This window comes from Mustela putorius, unplaced genomic scaffold (assembly GCF_011764305.1).
Source record: "Mustela putorius furo isolate JIRA1106 unplaced genomic scaffold, ASM1176430v1.1 tig00003962_pilon_pilon_pilon, whole genome shotgun sequence".
NCBI classification, from domain to species: domain Eukaryota; kingdom Metazoa; phylum Chordata; class Mammalia; order Carnivora; family Mustelidae; genus Mustela; species Mustela putorius.
In genome coordinates, this window is record NW_025422106.1 from 683776 (window position 1) to 698091 (window position 14316).

Consider the following 14316-nt stretch of genomic DNA (forward strand, 5'->3'; position numbering starts at 1 on the left):
CTGAGGTTTAGTGACTTGCCCAATATTGGCCAGCCAGTTAGAGAGGAGAGAGGCCCTTCTGGTGTCAGATCAGCATCTGCTCCTCTGCTCCCCCTGCCCTTGGCTCCCCCTGCCTTTGACCCTGTCCTTATCCACAGTCACACTGGGCTAGATAGAAAAATCTGGCTGTCAACACTGCAGAGTGTGAGAGCAAAGTACTGTCACTAAATGATGCACAAAGAACTTTGGAGAACTTTTTATTGTTTAAAAATCATAATTGAAGCTTCAAAAAACATACATCCCAGCACATGCCCCAATTCCAGTCCCTGACTCCCGGGAGAGCACAGGGCTATTCCCTCCCATTCTGCTGCCCACACCACTGGCCAGGACCCTGCCCTGGGGAGGCTGCCCGCCCACCTTCCTGCCCACCGTGTGCTATGTCACTGGCTGGGGAGGGGTCCTGGGGTGAGGTGGGGTGGCCGGCTCCCTGCACCCCTCACCCCCCGCACATATGAGTCTGTGAGACATGTACAGAAAGGGGCCAGTTCCCCAGGCAGGGTACCCCAAGGGGGGGGTAGATAAAGAGCCAGTCCCCACTCACCCCAACCCTCCCCAGCCCCCCAGCTCAAGGGAAGCTGTCATCATCATCTTCTGCCATCTCTTTGGCGAACTCCAAGTCCTGCTGTTCCCGCTCACGCCGTTCCTGGAGCAAGAGGTAAGGTGAGGGCTGGGCTGCTGGGGACCAGTGGGGCTCTCTCACACAGTGGGGCTCTCTCACACAGTGCTTCATCCAGCCCAATCCCCCCCAAGGTCAGGGACTGCCAAAGCTTTGGAGCTGCTCCAAGCCTTTCCAGACACTGCCTCCCTCTTCCCTCTCTGGAGAAAGTCTGAATGTTTCAGTTCTATCTAAAGCAGAATGCACCTTACCTCTGCAGACTCCAAGTCCTTGTTGTATGATTTGGGAGGAAACCTCATGGCCTGAAGCACAGGAGAGAGAGAAGCAATCAGATGCATGCACTTAACTTACATTTATTGTGCTCCTTCTGTGTACCAGACACCACGACAGGAGGAAGGTTATTCAATCTCCAGTTGAGCCTACTGGGGAGCTAGGCATGTTAGTGAATTACTACATCACGTGGTAACTGCTAAAGGAGAGAATCAGAAGACTAATGGGTCTTACAATCAGTGACTAATGTCCCTGAAGGCGCAGGGAGGGGGACTGGCAGTGAGGAGGGAAAGGAGGAAAGGAACAGACTGCTGTGGGAATGGAGGAAAAGCATTCCAGGCAGAGGTTTCCATGTGTGAAAAGGCCTGGCCTGAGCAGAGTGGGACCAGCTGGGGTTGGGGGGGGGGATAGGAGAGGCAAGGGAGGGGGAGGAAGGAAAATCAGGGAGAGAGAGTTGGGGGAAAGGGGGAGGGAACACCAGTGGGAGGGCACCAGGTTGCAAAGGGCCTCTCATGTCTCCCTGAGCACAGCATTTACCTGATTTTAAGCAAGGTAACAACAACCCCAGTTCCTTGAGGCAAGAAGAGACCAGGAAAAATCTGACACACAGTACCAGTACCTAGGTCAGAGCCTGCCACAGGATAAGGGCTTAACAGCCTTTTGTGGAACGAGGTACCTGCCTCGCCTTCTCCACAGTTCAGGCTTCACTAAGTGCCCTGAGACAGCGACTGCATCTCATGACCTCAGCCCCAAGGCAGGCCGGGCAGGTCTTTCACTCTCAGCCTTACAGATGGAGAAACAGGCTCAGAGAAGGTGAAGGACTCCAGTCTGGAAGTAAATCTGGAAGCCTTCACTCTGAATCCACCTGCTCCTCCCTGGCAGCCAGACCCTTAGAGGCAGTCAAGGGTCTTACAAGCCCACAGGCCGAGTCCTTTGTTCCCACCAGGCCCCTGCCCTGCCATTCAGCGACTCTACAGAGATGGGCTGAAACTCGGCTCTTCTCCTCTGAGGACTCCTTGGGTACTGCCAACTCCACCCCTGCAGCCCCGGCTTCTCACCTTGACAGACATGTTGTGGATATCGAGGCAGAAGGAGATCCGCTGGTGGAAGGCCAGCTGGGGCTCACGGGTAGAGTAGATGTCAATCATCTCCTTGGACTGGACGTAGCCCTTCTCGTGGTTGATGCTGGCCTCAATGACACCATCCCGGATGGCCTGCAGGCCCCCCAAGGGATGCAAGGTCACCAGAAAGCCCATCTTCTAAACCTGAGAACATCCCGTCCTGTCCCTTTCCTCCTTATACTCTCACCTGCTCCCTTGTGTACAATTTCTCTCTGAAAACCGTCAGGCTTCACTCTAAGACCAGCACTCCCTGAAAAGACCACGCCACCCCCTCCTTAACCAATCTTCTCCCATTCCTGTGGCCTGAAATGCAGCAGGAACATGGCGGCTTCAGTCCCCGAGTCAGCCCCACCTTGGCAACAATGAACTCCGCGTCCTCTGGGCTATCCAGCTGCAGCTTCTGGGCGATGTCGGCCAGGGAGATTCGGGAATAGGAGAGGCTGATCATGCGCACACCTGGGAGAGGGAGGAGCAATGGCGTGGGCAGGGTGGGCACAGCCCCTTCACCCACCCATGGACACCCGTCGCAGAAGCCTCATCTGTGCCCTGCTCTCCCAGTGGCCCTCCCAGACGCTGACCCACACCTGTCTTAATGACGTTGTGCCGCAGTCGGATGATTAGGGTATAGGTCCCATCTGCTTGAAATTTCTCCCCAAACTGGTCAAGGACCTGGTTGAACTTGGCTAGGTTTCCGGTCCTGACAGCTGGAGGGGGAGAGGAGTGAATCAGATGATGCAAACAGGCAAACCCACAGAGGAGGTCATGGCGTCAGGGGTCCGGCCAGCTCTGGGAGGGGGACCAGCCTTACCTTGAGTCAGAAGGAAGTAGGGCATGAGTGAGCGCTTGAGGGACGGCTGGCGGAACTGTAGTCGGTCCGGGATTTCCCCGAGCAGCAGCTCCACCACAATCAGAAGCTTGTGCACCTGGTGGTATGTGACACGGGAACATAGTGGGCAGGGAGCCCCAGCAGGAGGGAGGAGGGAAAGAAAGAGGGCGTCAGTGCACTCGGACACACTGTGAAACGGGGAAAGCGGCTCCGTGATGAGGCCCGTGCAGAGCTGTGCCTGCACCCAGAGCCAGGGACCGGGAAGAGCTGCCCCCGTGACCACACGGAGCTCTAAGTTCCACGTGCACACCACGCTGCCACAGCAATGCTCTGGAAGTTCAGGCCAGATGGGCAGGTCCCGTGGCTCTGAAACAAGGAGGAGACAGGGCCCAGAGGCCTAAGGAATCTGCCAAAGATGCTGATTAGGGATGTGGACTATTATTGGAGGAAAGGAGGTGAGCGTAGAGAACTTGGCCCCTGGGCAGAACCTTTGACAATAGGCCATGTGGACTCCGGAACTACCGGGGAGAACTGGCCCTTTCTTCTCCATAAAACCGTGAGGGATTTGTGAATAGTGCCTCCTGTGGACTTAGCACCAAGCGAGGAAAATTACAATGGAGGCGATGATGCCAGTGATGTAGGAGCTGCCTACGAAGCAAGACGAACAGGACGACAGGGGGCTAAACCACGTGACAGCCAGAGTCAAGAGAGAAGTAAGCCATTATGATGGGTGGTGGGTTGGGGCACCTGAGTGACTCAGTTGGTTAAGTGTCTGCCTTCGGTTTGGGTCATGATCCCAGGGTCCTGGGATTGAGCCCCAAATCGGACTCCTTGCTCAGCAGGGAGTCTGCTTCTCCCTCTCCCCGTGCTTGTGCTCTCTAATCAATCAATCAATCAATCTTAAAAAAGAAAGAAAGATGGGTGGTGGGTGACCATGCCGACACTCACCCCCACACACCTCCGATGCTACCCCGTTCCCTAGAGTGCGGGGAGACCCAGGAAAGAGGCACAAGTTAACACGCACACGCCGTCAGGATTCAGGTGAAGCAGAAAGAGAAGGATGTTTTGGTCGAGGGGACAGACTCACCAGCGTGAGCACATGTCTCAAGAAGTTTGGAAGGCTATCATGAGGGACGTGGGGCCTGTCTGTGGACGTGCTGTTTTGAATGCCAGACCAAGTTTGGAGTTTAGAGACAGAATGCTAGTCTTCACTCACTAGCTCGGAAAGGCTGAGTGACCGAGTCCTGGGCTTCCTTGTCCGTACAGTGGGCGGCATCGGTGGCAGCGGCTGTGTCATCATAAGCCTTGCCTGCCTCCCTCCCAGGACCTGTGATACTCTCTTGGGCTGGTTGTGGGGAGCAATGCAAGCTTCCTGGGCAAGGCAGAGACGGGCCCGGAGCTCTGTTCAGCTGGGCGGGCGTGTGGAAATTGGGTTCATAAAGCGGGGAAGATGACCAGAAGTGCCAGTGGCTCAAACAAAGGCACTGGTAATGCCAGAGAGGAGACAAATCCAAAAGACATGGAGGCAACTTAGGGAAGGTGGGGTGGGGGGTGGCTCCCTCACAGTCTGCTGGCCAAAGACCTCACTCCAGCTCCCTCTGCTCCTCGCTGCCACCTGCCTCCACCACGGGGCCCACAGCCACTGGCAGTACAGTCTGCGCTCTCCCAGAATGCCTCTCCCCAGGGCACGGCACAGTTTATATACGGATTACCTGTATCTTTATGACTTTAGGGTACACTGCATGTTGTAAGCAATCTAATATTCTGAATATTCTGCACACGTACTGTGAATGTCTGAAAAGCCATTCCTTTCTGTGAAAGTCTACCCATCATCAAAAACCAGATTAAACTATTTTTAAGATGTCTTTAATTATTTCACCAAAACCAAACCTGTCTTTCTCCGAACCTCTGAACAGAAACAAACCACATCTTGACTAGATGGACCTAATCACTGTACATCTCCATCTGGTTCTCTTTCAAGGGGATGAGGGGGTGGCAATCATGTTAAGGTGGGAACGGAGGTCTGTAGTTTGGAAAGGTGGGTCCAAATTCCGGCTACCAGACTCTGCGACTTTACACAGGCCCTCCAGCCTTGCTGAGCCAATGCTGTTTACCGAGCTCACAGTGCCTAGTACCAAGGTCAGCACTCAAAAAGTACTTGGTGACTGAGAGCTCTCAGGTGGCCGAGATCTGTATGTACCCAAATCTGTCAGCCTGATGGAGATTTCCCAGGCTCCCTGGCCACAGAAAACACCGCTCCCAAATAGGCATGCGAGGGACCAGGAAAGAGTCTAGGGTTTCTCAACACAACCCAGGCCCAGGCCTGGCATGGCTATAAGGACTGCCAGGGAAAGGGGAACATTCTGAACCATCTACCACGGAGAATTTTCAGAGTATAAACCACGGGAGGTGCAGGCAGAGTCTGCTTTGTGCGCTCTGACCAGTGCTATGCACAAAGGGACATGCAATGCAACTCCTGGATGATGAAGGTTCAGGAGGCCTTCCCGGGGTCCCCGCGCAAGGGAGAACGAAGGCATTATCAGCTGAGTAAGTGGCAAAGGGAGAACTGCTGCTCACCGTCTGTTTGAAGCCGACAGCTGTGTGCTGAGGGGCCTTGCGAAGGGCATTGGTCATTGTTCTCCGGGCCTCTGAGTACTCCAGCTGAATGGCTTTGATCCGGCCTGCATGCGGAGGAGAGAGTGGCTCAGGAGAACAGCATCACCCAAAGCCCCTCACAAGCCAGAGCGCCAAACGGGCCCCTTGGGCACCAAGCGCGCCCTATCTTCCAGCACTCTGTGCCAGGGAGCCAGACACCCCCTCTGGCCTGGGGGCCGCGCCCCTCGCTCACCTGTGTAGTAGAGGTACCTGGCCCACTCATTGTTGTTGGCCTGCTCGGGGAACACGGACTTGGACACCAATTTCTCGGCCTGGTCGTACAAGCTGTAGTGCAGGTAGTTCCGCAGCAGCAGGTTGAGCAGAGTGGCCTGGCCGTCCGCATCGTGCCGGAGCGTGGCTGTCCGGAGCCGAGCGTGCAAGAAGCTGCGCGAAGGTGAGAAAAGCATGTCAAACGTCTCGAAGAATGACTTTGAACAGCTGTGACCCCTCTACTCTCTCAATTCCAAAACAAGTGACACAAACTGCTTTTCCGGTTATTCACTGACTCTTCAACTCTCGAGTGCCCACGGTGTGACACACTGTCCCAGGTGCACAAACAGGATGCAACTGTGCATTCCAATGGACGAGACAGACAATGATCCTGACAAGTAGGCGTCATAGGTAGCACGACAGAAGGAGATCCGGACTATGGAGAAACCAGGGTAAGTGCAGTGGGGAACGCAGGAGGTGAGGAGGATGGGGCTGCAATTTTAAACAGCTTGATCAGGGTAGGGCCTTTCTGAAAAGGTAATGATTAAACACAGGCTGAAGGAAGGAGGGAGAAGAGCACTAAAGGCGGAAGGAAGAACCCTTCCTGCCTGGCCAGCATGGCCAGGCAGCCAATCAGGGGAGCAGGGAAAAGCAGAGACTTGAAGGTAGTGAGCAGGCGCCAAGCCTCACATGCTGTCATGACTTCAGCTCTTCCCTGAGGAACATGGGGAGCCACCAACAGGTTTAAGCTGAGGAGTGAAATGTTTTCCGGCCTGTCCTTCTACCCTTGACCTACCCATCAATCCTCCCTTGAGGTGGAGTGTAGGGAAGACCCTGAGGGACAGTTCTAAACCTTGGGGTCAGACTCTGGCTCCCTGTACCTGCGCACCACATCCAGCTTGTCCAGAAACTCATAGACCCGGGCGTGATAGTAGTAACACTTCGCGGCCACAAGGTCCAGGGCCCGGCGGTTCTGAGTGCTGATCTTCTGCATCAGGTCGTCTGAGATCTTCTGTGCCTGTGGAGGCAGCCAAATGAGAATCAGGTGGGAGCTCCTCAAAAAGTTAAACGGGGAGCTACCCTATGAGCCAGCAACTTTCCTCTCAGGCATCAATCCAGGAGAACTGGAAATGTATGTTCACATAAAAGCTTGTACACAGGGACGCCTGGATGGCTCAGTGGGTTAAGCCTCTGCCTTCAGCTCATGTCATGATCTCAGAGTCCTGGGATCGAGCTCTGCATTGGGCTCTCTGCTCAGCAGGGAGCCTGCTTCCCCCTCTCTCTGCCTGCCTCTCTGCCTACTTGTGATCTGTCAAATAAATAAAGTCTTTTAAAAAAAAAAGCTTGTACACACATGTTCACAGCAGCGCTATTCATAACTATCCCTACAATGGAGTATTATTCATACATAAAAAGAACTGGAATATAGATATACACTACAACGTGGACAAATCTAGAAAACATCATGCTAAGTCAAAGAAGTCAGACACAAAAGGCCATGTGTTATGTAATTCTATTTATAGGAAATGTCCAGAATAGGAAAATCCATGAATCAGATAATGCAGATGAACAGTCGTTGCCAGAGGCTGGGGTGAGGGGAGGATGGGGAGTGATTACTAACTGTGACGGGGTTTCTTTCTGGGGTGATGAATTATTATGGAATTAGACAGTGATGATGATTGCGCAACCTTGTGAACACATCAAAACCCACTTAACTGTACCCTTCATTTTTTTTTTAAGATTTTATTTATTTGACAGAGAGACATCACAATTAGGCAGAGATAAAGGGGGAAGCAGGCTCCCCGCTGAGCAGAGAGCCCGATGCGGGGATCGATCCCAGGACCCTGAGATCACGACCCGAGCTGAAGGCAGAGGCCCAACCCACTGAGCCACCCAGGCACCCCTGTACCCTTAATTTTTAAAGAATGTATTTAATTAATTAATTTTAAGTAATCTCTGTACCCAGTGTTGGGCTCAAACTCATGACCCAGAGATCAGGAGTGGATGCTCTACTGACTAAGCCAGCCAGGTGCTCCCTAACTGTATACCTTAAAGGGGGTGAATTATATCTCAAAACAAACAAAAACCAACTCGTGGCAAGGCAAGGAAAAAATAAAACAGGAAATGGAGCAGAGGAAACTGTCATTTCTTTCATTTTTAAGACTGACCTACTGGAGAGAACGAGCACATGGGTGGGCACATGTACACACTGAAGCGGGGGGTGGGGGTGGAAGGGCAGGGGAGGGAAAGAATCTCAGGCACACCCCCGCTGAGTGTGGAGCCCAACTCAGGGCTCGATCCCACAACTCTGAGATCATGACCTGAGCCCAAATCAAAAGTCGGATGCTTCAATGACCAAGGCGCCCAGACGCCCTGGACCTGTCATTTCTTGAGCATATTCTTTGGACAGTGGCTGTGACTGACAAAGAACTTGGCCCCAGCTGGGGAGCCAGTGGCAGTGCAGTACCCACAGAGCTTTTCAGTCCTGTCATCAGAGCTGCCACTTACTGAAATACCATGGAAGCTTACTCTATGCGGATCACTGTGCTAGTATTTTACTTAACATCAACAGTGATGTCGTGAGTTGGGCACTGTTTTCCCCATTTGACACAAATCCAGGAGAAACTGATTTGCCTAAGGTACAGCTAGGATTTGAACTCAGGATTCTATCTCCAAATCTCCTTTTCCTAACAGAATCCACCGCACTGGTACCATGCCACAGAGAAGCGCGGTGCCAGCCCCTTCTCACGGTGTCTCAATAGGGTCTAAGGGGGATTCCCTGGATGTGGGGTTCAGCACATTCCCACATGGGGGAAAGAGTTGAGGGGGATGATGAAGAACCCAGGGACTCTCTCCAATTCTTCACCAGAGACGGTTTTTCCCACAAACCCCATGGACCGCTGGGGGCCTGTTCTTCTGGCTCACTGGTCCTGGATACCTCTTTGTAGCGCTTGCTGTTCATCAGGAAGATGACCACGAGGAGCTGCAGGTAGGCTTCCACTTCCGGCAGGAGGGGGGTTGACGCGGCTTTTCCTGTTCGGGGACGGAACTGTAAATCAGCTTCGGTATCCATGGGCTAGGAGGAGATAGGAATTACTGTGGAAAAGCTCAGTCAGATCAACCAGTTAAGAATTTATTTAATACTCAGGATGTATTTCAATAAATATTCACTAAATACCTATTATATGCAAAATTCTTCTAGGTACTGGGGATATAAAAATAAAGATGGCACAGTCTCCTTCCAAAGGAAATCAAGGAGGCTGGCAAGAGAAATGAAAAGTGAAAAAAATGGAAAAACAAAACAAAACAAAACAAAAACCATAATGGTGACAGAAAGGATGATGTAGGACCCCTCAAAGAGCCTACAATCTAAGTAGAGATTAAACCATTACACCTGGAACCTCTGCAAATTTTATCAGAGAGGGTTTAATAAGGTAATATAATTCTAGAGAGGAGGTCAAGAATAATGAGATACAATTTTTTTTGGTGGAAACAAAGGAAATTTGGGAGAAATTGACATATACATTGTACTTATCAGAGCTAGTCACCAAAACTGGCATAATGTACAAAAGCTCAAAAAGCAAAACATGTTGGGGGTAAATGTAGAGATATATGGGTTAAAAATTTTTTTCAAGGTGAAGACGGAAGAGGGTGTCTGTTCCCAAACAACAAATTCATCATCATTCCACCTCAAGGGATTTTTTGAGTCTGTTCTACGGAACAGTCCATGAGCATACAGGGAGATGGCTGAAGGACAATGAGGTGTGAGAAGGGGTAGGACCTGGACATAAGGGGGATTTTACAGCCAGAAAGGAAAAGGAGAGGCCTCTCCTGACACAGAGTCCACTGCCAGCACCAAACGAACTTCAGTATTCACTATGTGTTAGGTACAGTTCAAAGAGTTTTACACATACTCCTTTCTTCCCCTGCATCCCCCAAATCCGTTTGCCACATTTAACAAAGGAGAAATGAAGCATCAGGAGGTTAGATCACTTGTCCAAGTCCCACAGGTACCAAATGACAGAGCTGGGATGAAAATGCAACTCTACCTCCAGAATCTGTGCTCTTAACCACCATCTTATACGTCCACAGTGAGGCTTTGGAGGCAGAGATGGGGTGGTACCTTCTCCTAGGACAATGGAAACATCACCCAATGGGAGGAAAGTGTTGGTGTTGGGGAGCAGCAGGAACAGAATTTGGCTGGAAGGGTCCTGATTCCCAGCTCTTTTCCCTGACTCAGAAGAATGATACTACAGGGCAGGATGGTTCCCTTATTAGTGGACAAATGGGTATTAAAATGGGCTGCATTGTTTTGCTAGTCAGCTACAGCAGATTATATGACAGGGTTTAGGATGGGAAACAATTACATTGAGAGGTGGGGGTGGGGTGTGGTCTGAGGCTAAGCTTGTACCTTAAAACACCTGATTCACTTACCTCTTCCAGGAAGGGTAGTAAAAAGTCTCGAGTGGCATTATTTGAGGTGAAGAAGCCATGCACAGCCTTATACAGAACATAGTGGTTGAGGCGGCGCGATGTGGAAGGTAGCATCCGCAGGGCCCTCAGCACGAATCGAGGCTCCTTGCCCGAAACTGCCTTCTCCAGCTGTTTCACATGCTCCTTGATGTCTGAGGAGGACCACAGAAGAGAAAAATGTTACTTCTAATTATTCCTATTCTCCCACCACTCTAGACAAGTAGTTCTAGGGAGCCTCTTATAGAAGGGCAAGATGTTGCTGGTCATTTCTTTTGCCTGATATGGTTAAGCAATACTTACAGATGCCATTCAGTGATTTTAAGACATAACCAAGAGACAAAGAAAAATAAAGCTGGGGCAGGGGAAAGGGTAGAGGGTGACAGAAGGAGTAAGAAAGGAGAAGCAACCATGAGAAACACATACAAGACAAACACATGGAGACTTATCAGTTCTCTAAATAGGAAAAGACTTTCTAAATATAAACAGTGGGAGAAATCCCCCACCCCCCCACCCCCATGAATGATCAATTCCACTCTGCAAAAAATCCTTCTGTGTAACTGTGTGAACAAAAGAAAAATATTTGTGACAAATGTGACTACAGTCATAATCTTATTTTACAAAGAGCTTTGCGTAAATTAGGATAAGTAAAAATGAACATAAACAGACAAAGCAAAACGCAGACAGCTAACCGATATGAAAATATATTTCACTAGCATTTGAATAATTGCAAATAGAAATGTTTTCAACTACCAAATTGGTAATACTTAAAAAATCGTAACACAGAGGAGCGTCTGGGTGATGCAGCTGGTTGAGCATCTGACTCCTGGTTCCAGCTCAGGTTGTGATCTCAGGGTCCTGGGATGGAGCCCTGTGCTGGGCTCTGTGCTCAGTGTGGAGTCTGCCTGAGATTCTTTCTGCCTTTCCCTCTGCCCTTCCACCTTGTGCACTTGTGCTCTCTCTAAAATAAATAATCCTTTAAAAAAATCATAACAGAGTCAAGGATGAACAGGATATTTCTGTTGGTATAATGTAAATCGGTATAGTTTCTCTGGACAATACCCATCCAAAGCTTTAAAAACATATGCCCTCTCAACTAAGGCATATTGAGAATCTAAAGAAATAATCATAAAGGTAGATTAAAAACTTGGGTACAAAGATGACTGCTGCAAAGCTATTTACAATGCTAAAAAACTGGAAACAAGTGTCCAAGAATAAGGGAACGCACTGAATTGGTAGTTTCTTAGTTACCTTTGTACGTTTAGCACAGACTGCCTGGGTCTGCTTCATGGCATAATAATGGTAACTGATAACACTACAGAGAGTTTACTATAGGTTCACCTTGTGCTGGACACAGGTTCTAAGCATATTAACCTTTACATCAACCCAATGAAGTAGGTAATATTACTCTCATATACAGAGATGAGGCAACTAATATCAGAGCTTGTATGCTTAGCCACTATATCGGGTATTCAATAAACGTTTCTGGAATAAGTTGAATGCTATGTTTATGGATATGTTAGATGAAAGCACACAAAATCAGCTGTATTTAGTTATGTCTTGCTCCAAACTGTCTATATAACTTGATCTCAATTACAGAACAGCTCAAAAATTCGTAGAAAAAAAATGTCAATCATGGCTGATGTTATTCCCTGCTACTTGAGACTTCCTGCAATGAAACACGAACTACTTTACAACAACAACATGAAGTGCTTTATAAGAAACATATGTATGAATCCAGTAGCACCTTTGCCACCGGCTATCATTATTTTGGGTAAAAGTGTCTTGATTAGATACTGAGCCTGTGGCCCAACTTTAGAGTAGGGACTGATGCAGTCAACATTACATCCTCAAAAACACCACCCAGGAGCATAACTTTGCTTATCTCCATGTTTTTGAGAAAGGTTCTCCTGCAGTTAAGAGAGAAAACCCAATAAAGAGTCTCGTTCCACTCGATCCAGAGGAGGGAAAACAGCACCAGATTCACAGTGGGAAGCTCTCACTCTGCCCACTCCAAATGTGGACAGGATGCTCTGAGGAAAGTGAAATGTGAACTTGGAGGAACAAGAGGGCTGTAAGAAGCTGGGAACATGCACCTAGGAGAAAAGAAATGGGGGGATTGGTACACAGCTTAGGTCGAACGTGAGTGTTAGGAATTCAAACAAAGATGACACCTAAAAACTTAAAAGTCTGTAATGTGCTTAAACTCTTTAAGAACAAAAATAAGGGCCTGGAGGGAGAGAAAGAGCAATGGGATCCTTAGGGTACCTTAATTACAGAAACAAGGAAGCAAGATACGGAGTACGGAGGCTTCTCTTAGAGGAGTTTGCCAGAGGTAGCTAAGACAACAGAAAACTTTTGTACAATCTTAAAAATTCAGGGCCAGTATTCTGCGTCACCCTGACCCCCTTTGCACACATAAATACAAACACTGCTTTCTAGAAGGACCAATCCCATACTGGGGGCGTTAGAATCAGTTCGGTGGATGTAAACAGAGTAGACTGGAGAGGACTTAGAAGAGAGAGAGAGTCCACAGGCCCAGTGAGACTTACTTCTAAATGCAACCAGGGTAAGGCGGGAGGAGGTGTGTTAAGAAAGGAGTCCAGAGCCTGGAGAGAAGGATCATTATTGGGCCTGGGGTCAGGAATGTCAGGGTGGTTGGGGACGGGCACTGAGAGTGATCCTAAGGAATTGGGGGCGGTGGAAGCTGCCCTGGGGTCCCGAGGATAGGCTACATCAACGGGGCGCTATCATGCGTGACCACGGCACGTCCCCGGCCCTGGCTCTCGTACCCTCCAAGGTGACGGTGTCCAACTCTCGCTGGGAGTGCTCAGCCGCTGCCGCCGTCCCCGCCGCTTTGCTGTCAGGCTCCCCCGATGACCCACCACCCGCCGCCACCTCCTCTTTCATCTCCACATCCTGGGGGGTCGGGGGCGGCGGTGGTTCTTGTTCCCCTCCGCCCGGCGGCGGCTTCGCTTTGTCTGCGCCGCGGCGCCGCGCCGAGCCCTCCTGTTTCATGGCGCCTGGGGTCGCGGCCTACTCCGGGGACCGAGACCAGGGCCTCGCGTGAATCCTCGTACCAGAGACCAAGAACCGAGCTGGGCCTGCACACGAGCGCGGGCTCGCGACGGGCCGCACGATGACGGAGCAGCTGCAAACCCCTTCCCGACGCTGGGCCTTCTGGGAGACGCCAGGCCTGGCAGGCCGAAGACCGAGTCCACAAAAGGAAAAGAAATCAACAGCCGAGGTGGAGGATGGAGGCGGATCTTCGAGGAAGGAACAGGGAGGAGCTTGTATGGGTCCGCCCGGCATTTGGAGCGGTTCAGGATTATTGTTTGTTTCTCTAGAGTGCATTTCCGGGCGCGTCCACGAGATGTCCCCTCAGGCTCCAACGTGGGTTACATCGGAGTCCTAAGAGCACCCTCACCAGCGTGGAGTGGGTAGGGCCTATCGCAGCGCGGGGCGTGATGACGTCATGAGTCGCCGGGCGGTTTCTGGCCGCCTCTAGCTCCATCTGCACCTGCTTTTCCCCCTACCCCCCACCCCGCGTTTGGGGTCTTGGTCGAGATTCTCGAGGCTCGTACTCAACGGCCGCCCAGTGCATCCGGCGCGAGGGAAGAAGCTGCGAAAGAGGGATTGTGAGCACTGAACGGGGGAGTAGGAGAAATCATTGGGATTCAGAGTTCCTTGTTAAGAGTTGAGCAAGTGCTGAAAATAAGACCTAAACCCCCCGCAGCCTGGGAGTGCGGGTGGGGGGGAGAGTGCGTTTGTGTACAGTCACCGCAGTATGAAGTATACCGGTCCACTCTGTGTACGGCCCAGAGCTAGCACGCTCGGGCGCGGGGTTATTAAAAACAGCTCCAGAATGTAGTCAGCTGGAGGCTCCGCTCTGCCGTTTATTGTGAGGCGGGAGGTCAGCGGCTGGAAGCCTCTATTTGCAGAGGCTTCAGGGAGTGCGTCGGGGCGCCTGTTTGCACCCAAACCGACACTGTAGTGAAACGGGGAGCACAGTCACAGTGTACCTGAAGAGAATCTAAGAATCCCCAGGGGAGGGAAATGGAACCGGAAATCCTGTCCACTTATTTTTCAAAGGAATCTTCCAATGATTC

The 14316-nt window shown here is 50.8% G+C and overlaps 1 protein-coding gene across 1 annotated transcript; it reads right to left on the bottom strand.

Moving 5' to 3' along the window:
* Positions 1-223: 223 nt before the first annotated feature.
* Positions 224-13410, bottom strand: PSMD3 (proteasome 26S subunit, non-ATPase 3). The gene is made up of 12 exons (XM_004764625.3): positions 13000-13410; positions 10172-10362; positions 8676-8813; positions 6619-6755; positions 5721-5911; positions 5450-5553; positions 2855-2969; positions 2631-2750; positions 2399-2502; positions 1984-2139; positions 907-957; positions 224-682 (listed from the first exon to the last, which is right to left on the bottom strand). Exons 1-12 carry the CDS (start codon positions 13223-13225, stop codon positions 605-607), a joined length of 1611 nt encoding a protein of 536 aa, XP_004764682.1. The 5' UTR covers positions 13226-13410; the 3' UTR covers positions 224-604.
* Between the last annotated feature and the right edge of the window lie 906 nt (positions 13411-14316).

Coding starts and splice junctions, on each gene's coding strand:
- PSMD3 (XM_004764625.3), bottom strand. CDS start 13,225: ATGAAACAGGAGGGCTCGGCGCGGCGCCGCGGCGCAGACAAAGCGAAG. Junction 5,912..6,618: donor AAGCTGGATGTGGTGCGCAG/GTACAGGGAGCC, acceptor ACCTTCGCGCAG/CTTCTTGCACGCTCGGCTCC. Junction 683..906: donor AGGACTTGGAGTCTGCAGAG/GTAAGGTGCATT, acceptor CTCTTGCTCCAG/GAACGGCGTGAGCGGGAACA.